General features: G+C 43.5%; 1 protein-coding gene across 2 annotated transcripts in view; it reads left to right on the top strand.

Moving 5' to 3' along the window:
- Positions 1-26116, top strand: part of LOC121578427 (forkhead box protein J3) — an 87178-nt gene that overhangs the window by 27754 nt on the left and 33308 nt on the right. For both annotated transcript variants that reach the window (XM_041892802.2, XM_041892803.2), the window contains exon 2: positions 62-522. In XM_041892802.2, the coding sequence (XP_041748736.1) occupies positions 199-522 (324 nt within the window). In that variant the 5' untranslated portion in view covers positions 62-198. The remainder of the gene's footprint in view (positions 1-61; positions 523-26116) is intronic.

Below are 26116 nucleotides of genomic sequence, written 5' to 3'. Positions count from 1 at the left end.
TGTTAAAGTGTCATTTCAAAATGTGTGTAGTTGGACTAAACCCTGCCTTATCTTCTTCCAGGCCGCACTCAGAGACTGCTAGACAGCTGAGCTGGGTCAGCCCTGCCCTCAGCTGCCACTCACTTCACCTGGCCTGCTCTCCACCCGTCAACCCCCCCCTCTACCACCAGATTCCCCCCAGCCCAGCCTGCCGTCGCTATGACGTCGGAGCTGGAGAGTAGTCTGACCTCCATGGATTGGCTGCCTCAGCTGACCATGCGGGCGGCAATCCAGAAGGCAGATGCCCAGGGGGGCCACGGGGGACAGGGCATGGGCAAGAAGAGCGCCATGCTGGACCCCAACACCACGCTGGACCAGGAGGAGGTCCAGCAGCACAAAGACGGCAAGCCGCCCTACAGCTACGCTAGCCTCATCACCTTCGCCATCAACAGCTCGCCTAAGAAGAAGATGACCCTGAGCGAGATCTACCAGTGGATCTGTGACAACTTCCCCTACTACAGGGAGGCAGGCAGCGGCTGGAAGGTACGTACTATAAGAGGACAGTAAAATGGATGTCAATTCTGAGCTGATGACGTTTACATTTACGTCATTTAGCAGACGCTCTTATCCAGAGCTACTTACAAATTGGTCCATTCAACTTATGATAGACAGTGGGACAACCACTTTTTTTTTTTATGGGGGAGGGGAGGGGGGGGGTTAGAAGGATTACTTTTATACTATTCCAGGTATTTCTTAAAGAGGTAGGGTTTCAAGTGTCTCCGGAAGGTGGTCAGTGACTCCGCTGTCCTGGCGTCGTGGGGGAGCTTGTTCCACCATTGGGGTGCCAGAGCAGCGAATAGCTTTGACTGGGCTGAGCGGGAACTGTGCTTCCATAGAGGTAGGGGGGCTAGCAGGCCAGAGGTGGATGAACGTAGTGCCCTGTTTGGGTGTAGGATCAGAGCCTGAAGGTAAGGAGGTGCCGTTCCCCTCACAGCTCCGTAGGCAAGCACCATGGTCTTGTAGTAGATGCGAGCCTCAATTGGAAGCCAGTGGAGTGTGCGGAGGAGCGGGAGAACTTGGGAAGGTTGAACACCAGACGGGCTGCAGCGTTCTGGATAAGTTGTAGGGGTTTAATGGCACAGGCAGGGAGTTGCAGTAATCCAGACGGGAGATGACAAGTGCCTGAATTAGGACCTGTGCTGCTTTCTGTGTAAGGTAGGGTCGTACTCTGCGAATGTTGTAGAGCATGAACCTGCAGGATCGGGTCACCGCTTTGATGTTAGCGGAGAACGACAGGGTGTTGTCCAGGGTCACGCCAAGGTTCTTTGCACTCTGGGAGGAGGACACAATGCAGTTGTCAACCGTGATGGCGAGATCATGGAGCGGGCAGTCCTTCCCTGGGAGGAAGAGCAGCTCCGTTTTGCTAAGGTTCAGCTTGAGGTGGTGATCCGACATCCACACTGATATGTCTGCCAGACATGCAGAGATGCGATTCGCCACCTGGTTATCAGAAGGGGGAAAGGAGAAAATGGTGTGTCGTCTGCGTAGCAATGATAGGAGAGACCATGTGAGGATATGACGGAGCCAAGTGACTTGGTGTATAGAGAGATTAGGAGAGGGCCTAGAACTGAGCCCTGGGGGACACCAGTGGTGAGAGCACGTGGTGCGGAGACAGATTCTCGCCACGCCACCTGGTAGGAGCGATTTGTCAGGTAGGACGCAATCCAAGAGTGAGCCGCGCCGGAGATGCCCAATTCTGAGAGGGTGGAGAGGAGGATCTGATGGTTCACAGTATCAAATGCAGCAGATAGGTCTAGAAGGATAAGAGCAGAGGAGAGAGAGTTAGCTTTAGCAGTGCGGAGAGCCTCCGTGACACAGAGAAGAGCAGTCTCAGTTGAATGACCAGTCTTGAAACCTGACTGGTTTGGATCAAGAAGGTCATTCTGAGAGAGATAGCAGGAGAGTTGGCTAGAGACGGCACGCTCAAGAGTTTTGGAGAGAAAAGAAAGAAGGGATACTGGTCTGTAGTTGTTGACATCGGAGGGATCGAGTGTAGGTTTTTTGAGGAGGGGTGCAACTCTCGCTCTCTTGAAAACAGAAGGGACATGGCCAGCGGTCAAGGATGAGTTGATGAGCGAGGTGAGGTAAGGGAGAAGGTCTCCGGAAATGGTCTGGAGAAGAGAGGAGGGGATAGGGTCAAGCAGGCAGGTTGTTGGGCGGCCAGCCGTCGCAAGATTTCATCTGGAGAGAGAGGGGAGAAAGTAGTCGAAGCGTAGGAAGAAGACCTCACACAGTGGATGGTTTGGAATGCTATCGAGTTACTTTTGTAGACATTGAGTTGGACATAAAGCTCTGTCATTCATAATAATCACCACACTGTAATTTCCCTAAAGCTCAAAGCAAGCTTTACATCTTTGAATAAAAAATACAAAAAATAGGAGCAGCCCTGAGAACTGTGAAGTGTAAAATCCTGGATGAATATTCTGAGCGATGGCCCTATCTGAGCAAACACAGACTAAATAACCCATTCATGGCTGGTATTATTCATTGCAGATGCCTTGATAGGAGAAGGCCATTGTGTAGGAGAGAGCCAGTGCTGTGTCATCATCTCAAGGAGCACATGATATGCACAGATGAAGCTATGCTGATTGCCTTTTTAAAGAGCCCAGATGGAAATTGATATTAGAATGAGTTTTCCAATCAGTAGACATTTATACGGAGTAGGATCTGAGGCACTGGTTTATGGCAGTCAGACATGATGTATGCAGCCCATTTCCTGTCTGTGTGTGTCTATGGGGGGAGAGATAAGAAAGGATTCAACATTAAATGGGTTGATTTGGCTTCATATCAGCTCAGTTGATAGCAATATCTTAGATTGAGATTTTATTGGGATCCCCATTAGCTGACGCCAATGGCGACAGCTAGTCTTCCTGTGGTCTGGTGCAAAAAAACGAACAATACATTACAAAGACTATGTACAAAAACAAACAAATTGTTAGCCTACACAGTTTGAACATATGTTAACATCTGTACTGTATGGTGATGATTTGTATTTAGGCTGACAATATTCAGGCTGTGATGTGAAAAATGTGGTAACACTACGCACGTTTTGCTGTCTGTTCATTGATTTACTTTTTCAAAGACAATGTTGTCTTTTAGATGATGGATCACAGGAGCAGCAGCATTTTAATTAAATTAGCCCGCTGATAGTCCTGGAATGCAATATGCAGCAGTAGTCATATGTTCATGTCAATTTTTTTTACCTACTATGATATGTATACACCTATCCACCTCATTTTCGATCGCTTTTAAAATGCAGAAGCCAAACGCAGAAACTATGAATACAACTTCCTCCATGCTCGCGCATTATCATAATTCATATGCATGCCACTAAAAATCCCTGCATTAGCAGGTTTCTTTTAGGCGAAACTGCCTGACAAAATACAACATATTACTGACCCTTGTAGAATAAATTGCTGAGAAACCCCATAACTGATCCAAATGGTTGCCCAATCAGGCAGGCTAGAGTGCAGTTATCTCAAAATGAATACCGGCATGCATTCAAAACGCCAGGCATTTGAGGGGTTATTCAAATTGCATAGGCTATTCACTGCAGTTTCCTGCCTAGACTAGAGTTTTGTACTCATTCTTCATTACATTGTGTTTTAGCCTAGGTAGGATACATTTCTTGTCCCTAAAAAAACTGTAACATGGTAGCTTTTCCAGCTGCTTATCCCTGGACGGAGAGGGAAGCGCACTCAGCGCAGCCTCAGGAGGCACATAGTGTAGCTACCTAAGATTTCATTGTCTAATAAATGTTTTATTTCGCTGTGTAAATTGACTGGATATATTCACTGCAGTATTAAGCCTAACATTGAGCTTATGAATGATGGTCTAACATGCATACATTTATACTTAGGCTATAGGTTACATCTGTTTTTGTTCTGTTGCACAATTACGCACCTGGCCTCTCCGCTGCCACGGCTATTCCTGGAGTCCCAGGAAAAGCCACACTACAATTGAAAGAGAAATGCGCGCTTGCTCTTGTTTGCTGAATGTAAAATAGGCTTACAGCATTAAGAACGTCCGCGGAGTTGGAAAGGAGAAGCCCATATTTTCCTATAGTAGGCCTATCTTAACACCGACAACATACACCGTATGAGTGGCCTGCTAAGGTACCTTTTCTTGTTGTTCTAAACTGTCAAGAATAGACCCAAACTGATCCAAATGGTTGCATAATCAAGCCTAGGCTGTTGGCCTATGCAGTCACTTCGGCATGAAACGAAACAGGACCTTTTGAGTCGTTATTCAAATTAGCCTACATCACTGCAGTTTACAACCTATGGACAATAATTGTGTATTCACTTGATAACAATAACAAATTCCTTGTTGCACTGTGTTGTAGCCCAGATATAATCATTGTCTTGTCTAAAAACATAGGCATATGCCTAATCACATCGACGGGGCTGTAGTGGAGCGGGTCAAGAGTTTCAAGTTCTTTGGGGTCCACATCACCAACAAACTATCATGGTCCAAACACACCAAAAAAGTCGTGAAGAGGGCACGACAATGCCTTTTTCCCCTCAGGAGACTGAAAAGATTTGGCATGGGTCCCCAGATCCTCAAAGTTCTACAGCTGCACCATCGAGAGCATCCTGACTGGTTGCATCACCGCCTGGTATGGCAACTGCTCGGCATTCGACCGTAAGGCACTACAGAGGGTAGTGCGTACGGCCCAGTACGTCACTGGGGCCAAGCTTACTGCCATCCAGGACCTATATACTAGGCAGTGTCAGAGGAAGGCCAAAAAATTGTCAGACTCCAGTCACCCAATTCATAGACTGTTCTCTCTGCTACCGCACAGCAATCGGTACCAGAGCGGCAAGTCTAGGTCCAAAAGGCTCCTTAACAGCTTCTATCCCCAAGCCATAAGACTGCTTAACAATTAATCAAATGGCCACCTGGACTATTTGCATTGACACCGTTTGACACTTTGTCTATGCATGGTCGCTTTGCCCCTACCTACATGTACAAATTGCCTTGACTGACCTGTACCCCTGCACATTGACTCTGTGCCGGTGCCCCCTGTATATAGCTCTGTTTTGTCATTTTATTTTTTACTTTGGTTTTGTTTGGTAAATGTTTTCTTAGCTATATTTTCTTAACTGCATTGTTGGTTAAGGGCTTGTAAGGAAGCATTTCACAGTAAGGATGTATTCGGCGCATGTGAAAATAACATTTGATTTGAACTTTGCGTTCCCGGGGACCACGGAGCATAGCCTGGAGAAGCTCACTTCAGAATTGCCATTTCATCATATTAACTTTTTTTCCCTTGCACTTTGACGGGTAAATATTTAGCCTATAGCCCTAATATTTAGCTAGTGAATGGCCTAATATCTAGCTAATATTTAGCCTCTTACCTCTGCTACACATCACGAGCCGCTCTTTTCCAGCTGTTCCCGTGCGTAACAGGCTGTAGGCTATGCAAGTCTCTCCGAAATAGGCCATTCCTCTTTTCGTAAAATCCCAGGAAAGCTATAGAACACTTTTTATACTCAATTTTTTTATGCTAAGCCTAATAGCCTATTCGGGGAAAGAAACAGGCTTGCTTTTACTAATTGCTGAATGTAAAGCAGGCCTACAGCATAGAAAAATGCATATCGGGGAAAGTAGAGGAGAGCGTGCATTGGTGTGATGACTTTTGGCCAGTTATGATAATACTGTTACATAGCCTAGATGAGCACAGTGAAAAAGAAGACCCAGAGGAATTGACAACATTAGAAAAATGGAAATCATTTGCAAACTACTTGAACAATGAGGCTATGACATGCTGTAAAAGACGAGCAGGCTAAATGGCGTTTGTTGTTGAATTGCTACATTTAAATACAAGTTACTATATATTTTTCCTTAGGCCTACATGTGCATTGAAGTTTTATTTGCAGATGTCACTATGACAATGAACACACCCTGAAAGCACTGAACGGTCTGAACCAGTATCTGCGTTAGCGACGTCATGAATGGTCTTGTTACCACCTTATTAATAGACAACGTGCAGTTGGATGTGTTGATCAGTTTACAGGTGCAGGACTTTAGAACGATAAACTTTCTTGTGGATGCTCACCAATGTTTTGTAGTTATGTAGGTTATAGTTTATCATTATAGTTATTGGCTTGGTGGATAGCCCTTAACTCTTACTCCACTAAGCTAATTATCACAACCTAACTACTAGTAGGTCTAGCTGACGTTAGTGAACTTAAATGAAATGCATATAAAATTACACTTATACTTGTTTACTTGACTTTTATACTCTATAAATTTGACTCCTTTAAATATTTTTTACTCTAGCAAGTTTGCAACCAGCGCGCTGCAGTACGTAAGGAAGTCGAATCCATCGCTTCCGTTGTTTGGCTGTGCACATAGCAACGTTCGAAAATGAGGTGGAGAGCGTGTGTCTCTACTTCCTTTAGTGTGTGTGAGGGGTTGTTGTGAGCATGTCTGGGTGGGGTGAATGTAGGTCGGATGCAGTCATCACTCCACTTTTCCCCTGAAGATGTTGGCTGGCTGCAGGAATTTAGGACCCAGAGCACGCAGGCGTCTGCTCTGTATGATAATGCAGGCTGTGCCGCCGAGATGAGACCGGGCTAATCCAGGCGCCGGCAACTCATTTAATCATCTCAATAGAACTCCATTAGCCCACGCTTTTAAGAAATATCAATAAGTGCTGTCAATAGGAACAGATAATTCATCAAGGTCAAAAAATGAGTGCGCCGTTTGAAGGAGGGAATAAGCACACAGCGACCACGAGCAGGCAATTAAACAGAGGCTTTCTTACGCCCTCTCCAGCTCTCTAAAGCACTTTAGAGACAGTTTTGCACTCTTAAGCGATGCAGAAGAGTTTAAAAATGGGATCTCGTTATATGGGCCTGTGCTGTAGGGCACTCTCAATAAGCTGAAGAGAACAATATTTGGGGAATAGCTAGTACATGGAGAAACACACTGGCGTGTCATGTCTTAGATGTTGTTGGCCCAGTAGGCCTCTTACATGGATACTTGCTTAAGGATATATCGTCCTTTCTATAGTTATTTTACCCCTTTCATCCAATAGCATATTTGTACCAATGTCACCGAGCATGTTTCATGATAGAATAATATATGTACATTTTTAGTGCTTCTTGGATTCTAAAACCGACCCCTCTCCGTCTTGTGTCCTCTGTTCACTCTAGCCCAATTCAATCTTGCTGCTCAAACTAATCCATTCCAGTCCGTGTCATTGCAATGGAGGATATGTGGCGCTGGCCCTAATGACTTTCTCCTGATTTAAAAGGCAAATAAGAGTGATCTGGTCTCTTCCAGGTTAGGATGTGGCTGCTTCGCCTGTCCAAAGCTCTCGATGCTGATGAGACTTTTAATGCTATCAAGACGTCTTGGCCGCGTGTCAGTTTCTAAGGTTATGAGTTTCACACTGGCTGGCTCCTGCCTGAGCGACCGCTAATGAATTTAAAGCGATCAAGTTCTACCTGATCTGCTTGGGTCTCTTACCTCGGCCCTGTAGTGACTTGTTCTCTCCTCAGACCACACAGCCTATAGGCTACCGCTGAAATGCTTTAGTGTGGGATCCTTCGTTGTGCGACACGTTCAGTATAAGCCTCAGTGTTTAAATGTATAGACACTACCAGGCACCCAATCTATGCAAAAGCTCTTGTTATCCGCTGATATTTGAAATCTCTGTGTACAAAACAGGTTCATAATCCCGCTTCGAACCGGCCGTCTAATCTGATTAGGCCCTCTGAAAACATGTGGCCGGCCGGGCCTTGGCAGATGTGCGCACCCACAGATGACTCCACCGAAACTCCTCTTTGCTCCGCTCCAACTCTGGGAAACCAGATTGTGTTGGTGCTCTCGGATAGAACACACCCACACACGCATGTACATGCAACCACCCCCACCCCCAATCCAATAGCAGCTGACTGTGTAGCCACCCACCTCCATCTCAGATATTGCTCCCCTCACCTAATGTCGTCCAATGCAGGCAGAAACTCTTTCCCTGCAGATCATTCCCTGCTGCATTTCTCGCAGGTGAAGGATGCCAAAGAATGTGGAGCAATTCTCAACCAGTTTTAAAAAGTGCTTGAAATGTTTGCTCTTGAACTTTAACTGTTGAGGAGGAGGTTGTTGCTACTGGTGTGATTTCCCCTGTTTTCCACACCTGCGTGAAGGCAAGCTGGGAAAGAATGTATGCTGATTGCCCAACAAACACCATCTCCCCTACTGCATCTCCACATGTCCTCACAGCTACTGTATCGTTGATGGAGAAACGTCTCCAGTGTCTAGGAGGCTATAAATCGGCCAGTCTGCAGACTAGAGATTGGGTACGGTGCTGCCTTCTGCATGGGCCCTGGACAGACCTAGCCTCTTTGATCTCATTATAAAATGCAAATGCACAGCACCCTAAAGGGATCAAAGGTTGCCCTTCCTATTGGATGGCGCAGGCTTAATAATAGCAGCCTGGAGCAGTTTCTATTTTTTAAGGAGTGATTTGGGGAGCTGCCGTTCCTCCGGGACGTTGTTTACTTTGGAGATAATGTTGCTGCTCACTAACGTAGTGACTGACTGCAGCACAGAAATCCCAGGCAGCTCCTGTTGCCTATTTTAAATGTGATCAGTCAGGTAAGCGTGTTTGTGCTTCTCTCTGCCCCTGCTATCTCCCACCTCAAGCTTGGGTTTCAGGGCGTGGAATGTGAAAGTGTAAAATTGCTTCAGCGCTAGACTCTGATACCTCCATCTGCTTCTCCAGCCTGTATCATCATTACGCTGTTAAGCAAGCATTTAAATTTTAAACGCTTTGCAGATATTGAATAATTCAGCAGCTGAGATACATCTTTAAAGTAACTGACGTTTATTTTCCCTGGTCCCCAAAAATACGACCATTTTAGAACACCGTTTTTATCATGCTGTATCAAAAGCACTGACCGTGAGAGCCCTGTTTTTTTAGATATTTTTTTTTTAGGTATTATTTTTAGCGACTCAGTCTCTCCCCAGATTGTTGTTAATTGTAGATGCAGCAGAAGTGGCTGTGTGGAGGCCCGGTGCCGACTGTGTTGGTGGTGGGAGTAGTAGTGATTCATTCGGCAGCCGGTTTGATCCTGCTGTGTGGCGGGTTCCCGTGTCAGGAAGCTCCTGCCTGGCTGCCCGCCCACCAGCCTCACCTTTCCTCCCCCCACCACCACCCACCGCCTCCCCACTGCTCACGCTCTGCCCCTTGGAGTGGGCGGGGAGGACATGCTGGCTGGCATACCTCGCATCCATTTGGCAGGAGCTGCTGTCCCCACACCCTGCTGAGTGAAGAGTGGACTACATTGAGGAACATGAAAGGGCTCGGGGCTCTGGAGCTGTGGAGAGCTGTCTCTCGTGGCCTATACGTACCGATTTTGGCTCCGTTTTTATTTGTAACAGTATCTCTTCCCTGCCCGTGACCATGACTTCACAGTTCAGTCTATCTATAGGTTCCATTTCATACGAGCATATTTTAGCCTAAACGTTATCCTCTTTCTACCCTTTCTGTGCTGAGCAACACATTTTGCACATTTTAGCATCCGTCATTAGTCGCGAATTGATTTGAAGCTCCCTCGACTGTGATAATGAAATCTGTTAAATAAAGTCAATACCTGACTTGCAGCCTGACTCTGAGACACCAGTAGTAGTACTGCTGCTGTGCTGTTTAGATTCATTGTCTCCACCGATAGTGCTGGACAGCGATCCACTGTTGAGCTCTGGACGGGGTGCGTACTTACTGAGTCACTGCTCCTGGCCTTTCTGAAAAGCAGTGCGTCTCGGTCTGTGTTATGGGGGGCATGTTGCTCAGCCACTGAGGGCTACAACGACACTAAAGCAGTGGGGAAGCAGGATGTTTTCTACAGCTGCTCAGTAGCTGGGGGTAGGGTTTGGACTGATGCAGTGAGACATTGAAGCACAGTACAGGGATGAATTTGGATTTGCTCAGATTTATATTTGCGTATTTAATAACTGAGGAAAGGAGGTGGTTCTGTATTTTATGGCTTTTCCAGATCTGTTCGCTTATGTGGCGACTGAGATCATCACCTCCAATGGGCCGTGCCCATGCTTTGTCTCAGATCTGTGGCTGGAAATGGAGACTGTTCGGGGAGGGGTGGGGGGGAATCACCCTAGCTTCATAGTTAGTTATGAACTGCAAGGAATTTTAGGCACTTTAAAAAACAACTCCTAAAACTGGAAAAATCTTTAGCTTAATCCTCAGGTTCTTCTGAAGGGAAACAGATGGGGTGTATGAGAATCCTTCAGTCATCCGTTTGTACCCAATCAGATTAGAATTTTGATGTTTTTTTTGCATTGTAGATGTGATTTTCTTCTGAGGTGGTGTGTGCATTTGGCCTTTCTTATGGTGTTCCTGGTCTATGACCTGTCATCGTAGCGAGGGTAGCGAACGTCTAACAGGCCTAAGGGCAGGGCTCTGTGGTTTGCGCAATCATGTGACATCATCATCATTTAATCCTGTATTTAAAGCCTTATACAGTGCCTTCGGAAAGTATTGAAACCCCTTGACTTGTCCACATTTTGTTAGGTTGCAGCCATATTCTAAAATTGATTAAAATGTTTTTTAAGTTGCATAAACATCTCAAGGATGATCAATGGAAACAGGATGCACCTGAGCTCAGTTTCGAGTCTCATAGCAAAGGGTCTGAATACTTATGTAAATAAGGTATTTCAGTTTTATTTTTAATACATTTGCAAAGAATTCTAAACCTGTTTTCGCTTTTTCATTATGGGGTATTGTGTGTAGATTGCTGAGGATTTTGTATTTATTTAATCCATTTTAGAATAAGGTTTTAACGTAACAATGTGGGAAAAAGTCAAGGGGTCTGAATACTTTCCAAAGGCACTGTACATAAATGAGAATTACATCAAATGAAAGCAGTTGTCTGAGGATGGTGCTAAACCATCTGACATAAAAAGAAAAGGGGAAAGTTTGATGGAAAAAGCTTTAAATAAAGGTAAAACACGGCACTAATATGAGATACAGTGAAAGCTTAACCATGGCTCCAGTATAAGAAGACTGTGAATCCCAATCATGAAAGCCTCCGCTTGGCCGGTCTTGTTTTAATTTAAAGCTAGACGTTTTAATTGAATTCCTACTCATGGCCTTTCGGTGTTAGGGCAGTCTGAGCCTAAGCATGGCCTCTCATAGGTACTGTGATTTTGCCCGGAAAGAGGGAGGGGGGGATGGATAGACAGAGGGGCAGAGAGAGAGTGGGTAGGAGCTGAGCCATGATGAATTCTACATGCTATAAATAGAGCCCAGTCCTTGGAATCCGCCTTTAACTCTGAATCTTCCCTGTTAAATCCACCTAAGCTGGGCTAGACCAGCTACTGCTGCTGACGCTGGCTTCTGCTATATAAAAACTATTTTCATAAATGCTCCAGAAAACGTGAATGATCAAACAAAGCAATCCATTTTCTCGTGTTTTTAATAAAGTATGTGACGGATTTCTTCCCTTCTGTCTCCAGGTCTTTGTTTGATTTCATTAATAATATCCATAATTGAGGTAGTCAGCTCTCCCTGTAGATCAGTTTGCCTCCTGTGAAGCTCGCTGCTAATTTGTCAGCTGTTCTCTCGTGCTCAGTGTTTCCTTTTTGAAAGAAAAGAGGGAAAGAGAGAGTGGGGGGGAAAAAGCTCCAGCCATGACTAATTAGCAGAACCTGTGGGAAGGTCGAGGGGAACATGAGACTGACTGGTGATCAGGCCAGAGGTCTGGAGTTCTGGAGGCTGGCTGAGGTAAGCTCTTCACTGAGCATATACAGTTACACCTACAGGGATCTGCGCTACCTAGCTTATACATCCACACTGCAGATCACCATCATCTGATAGGAATTAAAAGCAGAGGTAACAAGCCCTAATGATTGGCATGTTGATATAATCAGTATGGATAGTAATTATGGTGAGAACATGCCTGGCTGATGTCATTTCATTTAATCTTCGTTTAATCCGTCCTTTAGCCTCCATGGTAATTACTTAACCCTGATCACCCCTTTGGTCATTGTCCCAGAGCTAATAACCTCACACTGCCGCTTGCGATCTCCGCTTTCTGCAATGAAATGAATGTGGTGTGAACGCCAAGATATATCCATGTGCAGAGCGTAACATTGCTACATATTGATTATAATGTCATCATTGCCCCAAATCGGAGAGCTTTTGTATGCCTCTTTCTGTAAGCCTTGCTCACGTCGGGACGGTCTATGAGTGAAACTTGATCTCCATGCCTTCGTGTCCTCATTGGGGTCGGCGCTCTACGGAAAGGGGGACAGTGACACAGCTGTGGCAGCAGAGCGGAACCAGTGATGGATGACATGTCAGAATGGGTTGCTCAACCTTCCCTCCACTCCTATTGACAACCACAACTCTCCCATCCAGCATCAGTGTGGCTAATCGCAGGTCACAGCAGCCACGGATATGACACATGAATATTGCTGGTTGTAATTGCTCATTTGTCAATGTCACCGTTTTCAATGCAAGTTTTCTGCAGTTAATTTATCGAATGAAAGTCCCATTAACAAACATCAAAGAAATTGATTAAAGTAAATTTGCTATGAGGCAGGGGCTGTATAAGCAGAAAGGCTGCAGTAGAAAACCAATGTGGCTCACAGCAGCTCAGTTTGACTATGCTTACTAGTCGCAAGTGTTCAGACAGGGTTGTACTCTGGAATCTTAGCAGTGACCAGGAAGAACGGAAACAAAGGTGTTTTAACAAGTGTTTGTTACCTTGTGGTTTTGCTCAGGCTCTATGCAGGCTACGGTGGGTAGATGCGGTGAGTTAGTTCTGTCCTAATACAACAATATGTAAATGGTCTCAGTGTTAGTGATGGTGTGTAAATGCTCAGAGCAATTGTTAGCCCCAGCTTTGAGCCCTGCAGCCTCTAACTCTGATAGCCGCAAGGCGACAGCCCTCTTCCCCACCAGTTAATTGCCTCTGAATTAGCCCATTAATGTGGTCGTGTAGAGGGATGAACGGGTGCTCCAAGGTGTCTGGCCTCTCTTGACCACTGCCATGTATTATTTATGGGTCAGCGAGTCTGTCAGCTCTACATTAACTTGGCTAATGGACTGTTTAGGAGGTCTGTGGCTTTTAAATCAGTAGCAAGTCCAATAGGATTCGGGGAAGGTTCTGGTTTGGTCTGAAGTTGGAAGCTAAGGCAGCACTTCAAAGTCTAAAGGCTCTTCTCTGTTCCTCTATACATTCCTGTAAGAATGAATAGTGCACCCTTAGGACAGGTTACCACGGGAGATCTACCTCAGATACGGGATTGAGTCATGCTCTGTCTGCCTGTGATGCAAAGGCATGACGTGCTTGGCTGACCCATATGAACTTGTTTGTTTTCTTTTAAGTTTGATTCTGTCTAGGTTACTCTGAGGTAGGATACTTTCTCTCTGTCCTACTGGGGGATTGTTTGGATATCCAGAGGCTTTAGATCACATGTATCAAACTCATTTCACGGAGGGCAGTGTGTCTGCAGGTTTTCGCTACTCTCTTGTACTTGATTGATGAATTAAGGTCACTAATTAGTAAGGAACTCCCCTCATCTGCTTATCTAGGTCTTAATTGAAAGGAAAAAACATAAACCAGCGGACAGAAGGCTAGGGCTGGGCGATTTTTATATGGCCAAAATATCAATATTTGTTTCACATTTTTGACGGTAACTTCTTTTTATATAATAAAAGTTCTAAATTTGCTTTATGAGTAGTGCATCACCCTAGGGTGGCGGATGCTATGTATTGAAAAAGAAAAAAGGAATGCACTCACTATAACTGTAAGTCGCTCTGGATAAGAGCGTCTGCTAAATGACTAAAATGTAAATTTATTGGCCATTGAGAGGCTTTGAAGCCACCGGTCGGTCATATTGGCACTCCCTAGTAGGAGCAGTCATCCAATGGAATTCTACAGTATTTCAATTCAATGTTTCAAGGACAAAATTACATATATAAAAAAAAAAGACTAGGGAAGATATTTTGGTTTTGTGCACATAATATAATTAAAGTATGCATTAAGGTGTCTGTAGTAGACTAAACGTGTCAAAAACGAATGTAGACCTCAATAAATGCATTTCTATAGCTTCCAAAATCTATTTTACAATTTGAGGAGTACCAAGATGGCTGTGTGGTGGCTTCAATACAGCGCCCCCTGTCAGTCATCCAGGGTTTATACACATCATTGGTGGCAACGCATACATTCTTAGTGATTTCAATGGGTCTTTCTCCATTCTGATTTGTTTTATATTGTTCAATCAAACTTCAACCCTAAATAATTTTCTGCATTTTCATCCATTTCTGCATTTCTTGCACTTTTCTACAATGCCAGGGCTGTATGATACAGGCAATCAAGGCCTTCTTTTTAACCAAATGTTGCAATTGCAATTTTCACTTGGGTGAACTGTTGCAATCATGGAAATAGAATGATTATTCTACTGATATAGTTAGAATATAATATTGTGCACTTTGTATACAGTGTTTGACATGACAACTATTGAAAAAGCCAGGAGGCGTTATTGTCAGGGTAGGAACCAAAGTGTTGGCCAGTGTTTCCCAGGGGAACCTATAATCTTTGGCTACATGAAATGTGTTCTCTTACTTCATGTAGCTAACATATTCATGCTTCACCTATTCCTCTGATTTAGAAGATGTTGTAGAAACAACATGCTGATTTTAGGCCTACACCAGCACAGGTATCAGGCTGTATTAGCTAGCTACGTTGGCTCTGACTCAGTACATTTATTAGTTACCTAGCTAGCCAGCTAACTAGCGATTAGCATTAGCGGCTAACACAATTTATTTTCGCCACAACTTCCTAAGAAAACACGAACTAGCTTTTTGCAGACAGTAAGATGCACAAACTAATAGTGTAATCATAGAACGCCGTAGATTTATATTAAGACGCAAAGTGGAAAGCAGCATCGTTTTCATATTGTTGCATCTGCTACATTGATCATGCAGACTGAAGTTGAGTGAAGTTGTCGAGCAACAACTGCGCTCCTTGAGTGACAGGGGGCGGGGCTTGGTGAGAGGGGGAGAGAGACGACACGATCAAGGAGCATAGTAAACTATAAAAACAGACGTTACACAAGGCCGAGTGGCGTATCACATTTAACAAACCAAACATTGAAATACCATTATAGAAGGTAAAGTAAAATCCAAAACCGGTCCGTGGATCAATACCTGTGTGTGTGTGTGTGTAGTCAAATATGGTATTCCGCCCAGACCTACACTAGGCCCTCCATGGAATGATTTTGACGCCCCAGCTTTGGATGGAGGTAAATGTGGACCTGAAGACCCCTTGTCTATTTGTGAACCCTTCATGTATCCTTGTCTTTTCCCTGCGTGTTCTCTATTAAGAGCGATGGGAGAACAAAACTGAATATGAAATGATGGACCCATATTTCCACTGAAAATATTATTTTCTTGCAATTCATTAAACAAGCAAACTCCCGGAGGCAGTCAGTTTGCATTCACCAGGCATAGTGAATATATGATGCCTCCAGAGAACTCCACCACGTTTCTGATGAGATCGTCCCAATCGCAAAAACATACTTCCTCCTGCCTTTTTTAGTGGTGCTCAATCATGGCTGGCAAGTCATTTCCGTCTCTATGACATTGAATACAAAATGCAAATGACTTATTTCACTCCTATTATTACAGTTTGACCCTCTCGCTACATTAGATGTGATAGGGTGATTGACTTCTTTTCCATCCCAGAGACATCATTTTGCTATTCTCAGGCTTTTTAAAAGTCAACAAATGTGACTGCCTACAATGGTAAACTAAGGAATGAATGCATGTTGCCTACATTTTGTTGTATGCTCTTATTTTGGAGTATAAGCTCTGTAAATTCAATGTAGGCATGGAAGCAAATTACAGGTCAATGTATTTTGTTTCTCTGCCAGACTTCATGACATAAAACGACCACATTTATTCCCCATCCTTTAATTATCTTTACAAAATCATCGTCAAAGAAGCAGCAAGGTCAAGACAAAATGTAACCTACATGTAATTACAGTGGGGAAAAAAAGTATTTAGTCAGCCACCAATTGTGCAAGTTCTCCCACTTAAAAAGATGAGAGAGGCCTGTAATTTTCATCATAGGTACACATCAACTATGACAGACAAAATGAGATAAGAAAATCCAGAAAATCACATTGTAGGATTTTTAATGAATTTATTTGCAAATTATGGTGGAAAATAAGTATTTGGTCACCTACAAACAAGCAAGATTTCTGGCTCTCACAGACCTGTAACTTCTTCTTTAAGAGGCTCCTCTGTCCTCCACTCGTTACCTGTATTAATGGCACCTGTTTGAACTTGTTATCAGTATAAAATACACCTGTCCACAACCTCAAACAGTCACACTCCAAACTCCACTATGGCCAAGACCAAAGAGCTGTCAAAGGACACCAGAAACAAAATTGTAGACCTGCACCAGGCTGGGAAGACTGAATCTGCAATAGGTAAGCAGCTTGGTTTGAAGAAATCAACTGTGGGAGCAATTATTAGGAAATGGAAGACATACAACACCACTGATAATCTCCCTCGATCTGGGGCTCCACGCAAGATCTCACCCCGTGGGGTCAAAATGATCACAAGAACGGTGAGCAAAAATCCCAGAACCACACGGGGGACCTAGTGAATGACCTGCAGAGAGCTGGGACCAAAGTAACAAAGCCTACCATCAGTAACACACTACGCCGCCAGGGACTCAAATCCTGCTGTGTCCCCCTGCTTAAGCCAGTACATGTCCACGCCCGTCTGAAGTTTGCTAGAGTGCATTTGGATGATCCAGAAGAGGATTGGGAGAATGTCATATGGTCAGATGAAACCAAAATATAACTTTTTGGTAAAAACTCAACTCGTCGTGTTTGGAGTACAACGAATGCTGAGTTGCATCCAAAGAACACCATACCTACTGTGAAGCATGGGTGTGGAAACATCATGCTTTGGGGCTGTTTTTCTGCAAAGGGACCAGGACGACTGATCCGTGTAAAGGAAAGAATGAATGGGGCCATGTATCGTGAGATTTTGAGTGAAAACCTCCTTCCATCAGCAAGGGCATTGAAGATGAAACGTGGCTGGGTCTTTCAGCATGACAATGATCCCACACACACCGCCCGGGCAACGAAGGAGTGGCTTCGTAAGAAGCATTTCAAGGTCCTGGAGTGGCCTAGCCAGTCTCCAGATCTCAACCCCATAGAAAATCTTTGGAGGGGAGTTGAAAATCCGTGTTGCCCAGCGACAGCCCCAAAACATCACTGCTCTAGAGGAGATCTGCATGGAGGAATGGGCCAAAATACCAGCAACAGTGTGTGAAAACCTTGTGAAGACTTACAGAAAACGTTTGACCTGTGTCATTGCCAACAAAGGGTATATAACAAAGTATTGAGAAACTTTTGTTATTGACCAAATACTTATTTTCCACCATAATTTGCAAATAAATTCATAAAAAATCCTACAATGTGATTTTCTGGAATTTCTTTTCTCATTTTGTCTGTCATAGTTGACGTGTACCTATGATGAAAATTACAGGCCTCATCTTTTTAAGTGGGAGAACTTGCACAATTGGTGGCTGACTAAATACTTTTTTCCCCCACTGTATCTGCCCCTCAATATTATGCCCTCTACCTCAAAAAGTGTAAATGCATTTAGTTTTGGTTAGAAAAATCTCCCAGACAGGTAACCATTTACATATGCCTATTTTCCATCTACTGCTTACACAGCTAGAGACACGTACAAGGCCATATAAATCAGAATGTATACCCAATACGTCTTTGTAGTATTTCATTCGTTCTACTCTTAAGTGGGCGGTTGGCACTACTAGGTACCGAAGAAGATAATTAAGTGGCGTACTGACAAACGGCTTTCATCAGATCTCTCATGTGGAACTGAGATCATGCGACGGCTTTCAGGGAGGATAAACTGGAGGACGTCACTTTGCCTCCAATCTCTCATGGCCTTGCGCTGCCTCCGCAGGGAGGGAGGGGAGAGCCATGTATTGCACAGAAGCGCAAAAGTGCAAGCTTGCATCCGTCAGAAAGGAACAGACCCAATGTACAGCCAGGCTTATTGTCTGCTTCCCTCTAATGGCAAATATTGCGAATTCAGAACAGTTTTGCGTGTTATGTCAAATGGTGTATGCAATGTGTGAGGATTGTTTTCCCTTATTTGAAAACCTGTCAATTGTCTTTTGTTTCCTCTTGGAATTTCACAGTTCGGGAATCAAGTCAGACAGAGTGGAAATGCAATTGGCCCTCATCTAAATGATACAGATCTTGTATTTAGACATGTTTCCTTTGTCTGGACAGTTAATTCAGTGAGACCTTCAGTTCAATTTGAACATCACCAGACTGGTAAAATAAGCCAAATAGACAGCCCGGGCAATGAAGCAAATTGTAGGCTAGGCCTATATGTTCACTATTTTTTTCAACTTCTGGACCACCTGGTTCCTTAGTCCATTCCTCTAGACCAGATTCTTCTTAGTCTCCTGTGCTGTGCTGTACTGACCAATTCATGATTTACTGAACAGTGGCTCCATCTCTCTCCATTCTCCTGACTGTCCATGTCCATCATGTCTCCGTAACCCTGGCTGTCTGTAACATTGAGAACACTGTCAAAGGCCAGAGATTGACAGTGAAGATAATGTTCTTAATAGAGCCATCCCCATTAGTTTAAGGGAAATGATTTAAGCTTGTCTGTAGGCTGCTGTAGTTAAGTACTGTAGCTAGCCTCCTGTGTTGTTCGTGTTGCGGACGGAATCCAGACATTAAAACTAATTAAACTGTATTCAAATGTACTGAACTTATTAGAAAATGCATTCATTTGCCCAAGTTAATCATAAGACATGAACAAAATGCATCAGTTATTCGTAATTTCCCTGCAACTTTCTGAAACGGCACAGGAATGCCCCTGTTTGTTTTGTTTGTGTGCATTTTGTGTAGCCATTAGTGATGATGCAAATGATAACCTTCTGGTAGAGACAAAGGCTTTCCCAAAAACCTTCTCAATGAAATGTTAACTACAAAGTAGCCTATGCCTACCTGGCAGGATGATATCATGATTATTTGCATCACTCCAGTGACCATTTGTTTAGCGAACTCTGCAATCACATGAGCGCTACAGAAACATCGCTAACCAAACAACAATCTCTTGCTGGTGTGCACATGCATTAAAGGGTAACTACACCCCAAAATCAAATTCTTCAAAAGTGATCTCCTGATGTGGTTTAAGCATTGTTGTGGACTTAACATCCAATTTTGTTTTTCTTTTAAAAATGTGTGATTTTGAAAAAAAACGAACGGAATTTGGGAAAAACTCAACAGAATCAGGCCAAAAATAAAACAGATTTTATAAGGCCCTATTTATGAGTGGAGCTGCTCTGCTCTGGAGACTGTGGAAAGCCCTTTGACTGTGTGTGCTTTGCTCTCAGCACCAGGCAGGGGAGAGCTCTCTGAAGGACTATGATTAAAAGGGTTCAGACGAGTGGCTCAGATCTTTTGTCATTGTGTTGACCTGTCATTCAGTGTTACATTTAAGTGAATTTTTCCACAGCCTTTCAAATAAATTCACAGCAGCCAACTTGGCTCCCAATTTTGAAATGGAAGTGTTGAAAAATCTAAAATGTTGCACTGAAGAGTCAGGGCTGTAACCCTGAATGCATCCAGAAAATAATGCAGAAGGGTTTAGACATTTTTTTCGCAGACTGAGCCCAAGGTTACCCAACAAAGCAGGTAAAGATGTGGGTGTGAGCGAGGTTGAGCTCAGAACACATCCATTGTGGTGCTTTTGGTCTCCAACCCCCTCCTACTCTGCTGACAAGGGAACATCCTTGGTGCAGCATTCATAAACTTCTGTGCCACTCCAGAGAATAGGAGTTTGTCTGTGCCTAAACTGTATATGTGGGTTGAAGTATCCTTGGATTACTTTCACAAAGTTACTCTTCAGATGAAGATGGATATCTTTAGGATCACACTCTCTATGCCTAACTGAAAAGCCAGAATATGGGAAATACTGTTTCGAATAGCAGAGTATCTGTCAGTGCATTTTGGGTAGACAGTGACTGACTGGCGTGAGTCGGCTCAGCCTGTGACTGTCGTTTTCTTCCCTCTGCATCTTGTTGTCCCCTGCATAACTGCCTGGGAGGGGCTCCATGTCTCCCACACCTATTTCCATTCCCAGTCATGTCTCCTCTTCACAGCGAGCCACGCACTCAAGCAGGGGTGGGCAATCATTTTGTCTAGAAGGCAGCAAAAAGGTATTATTATTTTTTTTGTCACAATCTGTTTTACAGGCAATAAAAGGTGCAGTTATTTCAAAGTTTATACCTAGGTCCACATTTAATCGGCTGACGGACTGGCTCCAGACCGTGGGCTGTATTTTGCTCACCCCTGCACTAAAGTGTAGTTAATATATGCTAGTGCCTCTCTAAGCCTGGCAAGCGAGGCTTAACGACCCCATATGATGGACAGGAACCTGCCTGTCTCTGTCATCTGCCTATTACCTAACCTGTCCCTATGCATATGTACGGAAGATGTACAATAGCCTATACAGAAGTGTATTTCAGATCTGTATGGAATCAAATGACCTTAGCAGGCAACTCTCACCATGGTTATCCAGTGGGTGTAGTCAGCACAGCATCAACTGGGGTTAAAACTGCTTGCGTGGGTTGCTTTTTATTGTACTGTATCTGAAGCTCTTGAGAACCAAATGCTAAGGAGAAACCTTTCTAAATAGTCAGTGCGTTTTAAAAGCTTTATCTGATTAAGCAAAGAGATTATTGTACAGTAGAAACAGGAGTTATCACTCTGTGGTTAGTTTGACCACTGATTTCTTTGCCGGCTATGCGCATGCATTTATTTATCTTTTTAATATCCGTGTGCACGCATATATCGCTTTCATAAATTTAAATGTACATGTGAGTTATGGGTTAAATTTAACCATTTGAAAATACCATTTCCCTATGGTGTAATCTCACTTTGCAGAAGTAGAGCATGTTCTGTTTTAGATTAGGCCTACCTCATGTTACACACAGGTAGGCTAGATGGGATCTTCAGCAGAAACATTGCGTTTCTTGATCGACATGTTTTTCTATTTCGACTGTTCCCATTTTGTCTTTACTTCACATGGGCTGGTGTTCAACTTGCATGGTGTAATGGGGTTTAGGGCTGTTCCCAACAACAACAAAACCCTTGGTCGACCAAGAGTCATCTGTTCTTCCGCCCAATCGATTGGTCGTCATTTTAAACGTGGATTTTTCCATATAGACACCCTATGTTTTAATAAAATCAACTATATACAGTGGGGAAACAAAGTATTTAGTCAGCCACCAATTGTGCAAGTTCTCCCACTTAAAAAGATGAGAGAGGCCTGTCATTTTCATCATAGGTACACGTCAACTATGACAGACAAAATGAGAAAAGAAATTCCAGAAAATCACATTGTAGGATTTTTTATGAATTTATTTGCAAATTATGGTGGAAAACAAGTATTTGGTCACCTACAAACAAGCAAGAGTTCTGGCTCTCACAGACCTGTAACTTCTTCTTTAAGAGGCTCCTCTGTCCTCCACTCGTTACCTGTATTAATGGCACCTGTTTGAACTTGTTATCAGGATAAAAGACACCTGTCCACAACCTCAAACAGTCACACTGTAACTCCACTATGGCCAAGACCAAAGAGCTGTCAAAGGACACCAGAAACAAAATTGTAGACCTGCACCAGGCTGGGAAGACTGAATCTGCAATAGGTAAGCAGCTTGGTTTGAAGAAATCAACTGTGGGAGCAATTATTAGGAAATGGAAGACATACAAGACCACTGATAATCTCCCTCGATCTGGGGCTCCACGCAAGATCTCACCCCGTGGGGTCAAAATGATCACAAGAACGGTGAGCAAAAATCCCAGAACCACACGGGGGGACCTAGTGAATGACCTGCAGAGAGCTGGGACCAAAGTAACAAAGCCTACCATCAGTAACACACTACGCCGCCAGGGACTCAAATCCTGCAGTGCCAGACGTGTCCCCCTGCTTAAGCCAGTACATGTCCAGGCCCGTCTGAAGTTTGCTAGAGTGCATTTGGATGATCCAGAAGAGGATTGGGAGAATGTCATATGGTCAGATGAAACCAAAATAGAACTTTTTTGGTAAAAACTCAACTCGTCGTGTTTGGAGGACAAAGAATGCTGAGTTGCATCCAAAGAACACCATACCTACTGTGAAGCGTGGGGGTGGAAACATCATGCTTTGGGGCTGTTTTTCTGCAAAGGGACCAGGACGACTGATCCGTGTAAAGGAAAGAATGAATGGGGCCATGTATCGTGAGATTTTGAGTGTGAACCTCCTTCCATCAGCAAGGGCATTGAAGATGAAACGTGGCTGGGTCTTTCAGCATGACAATGATCCCAAACACACCGCCCGGGCAACGAAGGAGTGGCTTCGTAAGAAGCATTTCAAGGTCCTGGAGTGGCCTAGCCAGTCTCCAGATCTCAACCCCATAGAAAATATTTGGAGGGAGTTGAAAGTCCGTGTTGCCCAGCGACAGCCCCAAAACATCACTGCTCTAGAGGAGATCTGCATGGAGGAATGGGCCAAAATACCAGCAACAGTGTGTGAAAAACTTGTGAAGACTTACAGAAAACGTTTGACCTGTGTCATTGCCAACAAAGGCTATATAACAAAGTATTGAGAAACTTTTGTTATTGACCAAATACTTATTTTCCACCATAATTTTCAAATAAATTCATTAAGAAATCCTACAATGTGATTTTCAGGATTTTTTTTCCCTCATTTTGTCTGTCATAGTTGACGTGTACCTATGATGAAAATTACAGGCCTCTCTCATCTTTTTAAGTGGGAGAACTTGCACAATTGGTGGCTGACTAAATACTTTTTTCCCCACTGTATAGGCTACTGAGCTTGTCTGATGCTTTAAGCGCTGTGATTTAAAAATGAGCCAGAGATCAATATAGCCTAAACAGAACACTTTTTCCTGACTCCTCCTCCAACTGCCCTTCGCAGCCGTTAAGCTCCAGAAGTTGCCGGTAATAGGTTACACCAGCGGTCGGCAAACTTTTCCATTTGGAGTGCCAAGTTATCGTACCATTTCTACTGATCTGCGTGCCAGTTATGATTTTCATATACACATTTTCGTGGAACAGTTTCATTTAATTTAGAACGGTCTTCATATCTCAAAATCAATATCATGTGGTTAAGATTTGTAACTTCTATTGCCATTGCCAATATGTAAAAATAACCTACATAAAGCCAACAAATAAAAACATTGCAGCCCGCAGGTAGAAATCCTGATATTGGCTACCCATGGTCTGTCTGCAAGGAACTTGAAACATTGTATCAACTATTAACTTTGTCTGTCCTGAAGTTTGTGCTAGCAAACTTGTAACATTGCATAAAATATTCTGGGACCTCAGTTTCCTGCACCAGTGAGCTCCTAACACTATTTGCACAAGGGATAAGAAGTAATCAGGTAGGCCTATTTTATGACGTTTCCACTGGATCAGAGCATGACACTTTTTTTCCCCTTTCATGCCGAGTGGTTATCGAAAGGGAGTGAGCTGGAAGGATTTTTCAAATAACCCACGTTGAGGAACTATTGTCATTCTCAATGGATGTAAAAACAATTTGTTTACTTCCTGTTTTTAAGGTGAAGAAAAATTGACTGAGGCTCCACAGTGATGGTGAGTTAAGACAATCAGAAATAGTATCAGATCCTCAAATTGGCACATTTATAGGCCTACAATTGCGTGCAGGCCAGGTAGCCTAGGCCTACTTCTATACAAGATTGACAGGAGCGCTCTAAACAAACAAAAGACAATAAATAAATTGACTAATAAATTGAATGAAATGAACCAAATCTTGTTTATCACAAGTGTAGCCTAGGTTGTGCACTGCAAACAACGTGTCAACTCCTACAATGAGAACGTTAAGACTGTAATAATAATATATTGAGTGCATTAACAGAAATTACTGTAACCAAACATACGAAATTATGGGAATTAGCAGTAAATATACTACTGGTGATACTGGTGTGCCAACCCTGCGGCCTCCACAATGGATTAGTCCATATATACATACACACACACACACACACACACACACACACACACACACACACACACACACACACACACACACACACACACACACACACACACACACACACACACACAGTTGAAGTCGGAAGTTTACATACACCTTAGCCACATTTAAACTCAGTTTTTCACAATTCCTGACATTTAATCCTAGTAACAATTCCCTGTTTTAGGTCAGTTAGGATCACCACTTTATTTTAAGAATGTGAAATGTCAGAATAATAGTAGAGTGCTTTTATTTATTTCATTACATTCCCAGTGGGTCAGAAGTTTACATACACTCAATTAGTATTTGGTAGTATTGCCTTTTAAATTGTTTAACTTGGGTCAAACGTTTTGGGTAGCCTTCCACAAGCTTCCAATAATAAATTGGGTGAATTATGGCCCATTCCTCCTGACAGAGCTGGTGTAACTGAGTCAGGTTTGTTGGCCTCCTTGCTTGCACACGCTTTTTCAGTTCTGCCCACACATTTTCTATAGGATTGAGGTCAGGGCTTTGGTGATTGCCACTCCAATACCTTGACTTTGTTGTCCTTAAGCCATTTTGCCACAACTTTGGAAGTATGCTTGGGGTCATTGTCCATTTGGAAGACCCATTTGCGACCATGCTTTAACTTCCTGACTGATGTCTTGAGATGTTGCTTCAATATATCCACATAATTTTCCTTCCTCATGATGCCGTCTATTTTGTGAAGTGCACCAGTCCCTCCTGCAGCAAAGCACCCTCACAGCATGATGCTGCCACCCCCGTGCTTCACGGTTGGGATGGTGTTCTTCGGCTTGCAAGCACCCCCTTTTTCCTCCAAACATAACGATGGTCCTTATGGCCGAACAGTTCTATTTTTGTTTCATCAGACCAGAGGACATTTCTCCTAAAAGTACGTTCTTTGTCCCCATGTGCAGTTGCAAATCGTAGTTTTCGCACCAAAGTGCGTTCATCTCTAGGAGACAGAACGCGTCTCCTTCCTGAGCAGTATGACTGCTACGTGGTCCCATGGTGTTTATACTTGCGTACTATTGTTTGTACAGATGAACATGGTACCTTTAGGCGTTTGGAAATTGCTCCCAAGGATGAACCAGACTTGTGGAGGTCTACAATTTTTTTTCTGAGGTCTTGGCTGATTTCTTTTGATTTTCCCATGATGTCAAGCAAAGAGGCACTGCGTTTGAAGGTAGTCCTTGAAATACATCCACAGGTACACCTCCAATTGACTCAAATGATGTCAATTAGCCTATTAGAAGCTTCTAAAGCCATGACATAATTTTCTAAGAACTTTCCAAGCTGTTTAAAGGCACAGTCAACTTAGTGTATGTAAACTTCTGACCCACTGGAATTGTAATACAGTGAAATAATCTGTCTGTAAACAATTGTTGGAAAAATTACTTGTGTCATGCACAAAGTAGATGTCCTAACCGACTTGCCAAAACTATAGTTTGTTAACAAGAAATTTGTGGAGTGGTTGAAAAAACGAGTTTTAATGACTCCAACTTAAGTGTATGTAAACTTCCGACTTCAACTGTGTATATGTGTATATACAGTGGGGAGAACAAGTATTTGATACACTGCCAATTTTGCAGGTTTTCCTACTTACAAAGCATGTAGAGGTCTGTAAATGTTATCATAGCTACACTTCAACTGTGAGAGACTGAATCAAAAAAAATTATTAGAAAATGGAAGAAGTTAAAGATGACGGTCAATCACCCTCGGTCTGGGGCTCCATGCAAGATCTCACCTCGTGGGGCATCAATGATCATGAGGAAGGTGAGGGATCAGGCCAGAACTACACAGCAGGACCTGGTCAATGACCTGAAGAGAGCTGGGACCACAGTCTGAAAGAAAACCATTAGTAACACACTACGCCGTCATGGATTAAAATCCTGCATCGCACGCAAGGTCCCCCTGCTCAAGCCAGCGCATGTCCAGGCCCGTCTGAAGTTTGCCAATGACCATCTGGATGATCCA

This window comes from Coregonus clupeaformis, chromosome 12 (assembly GCF_020615455.1).
Source record: "Coregonus clupeaformis isolate EN_2021a chromosome 12, ASM2061545v1, whole genome shotgun sequence".
NCBI lineage: Eukaryota > Metazoa > Chordata > Actinopteri > Salmoniformes > Salmonidae > Coregonus > Coregonus clupeaformis.
This window is presented reverse-complemented; position numbering and strand designations above follow the sequence as displayed.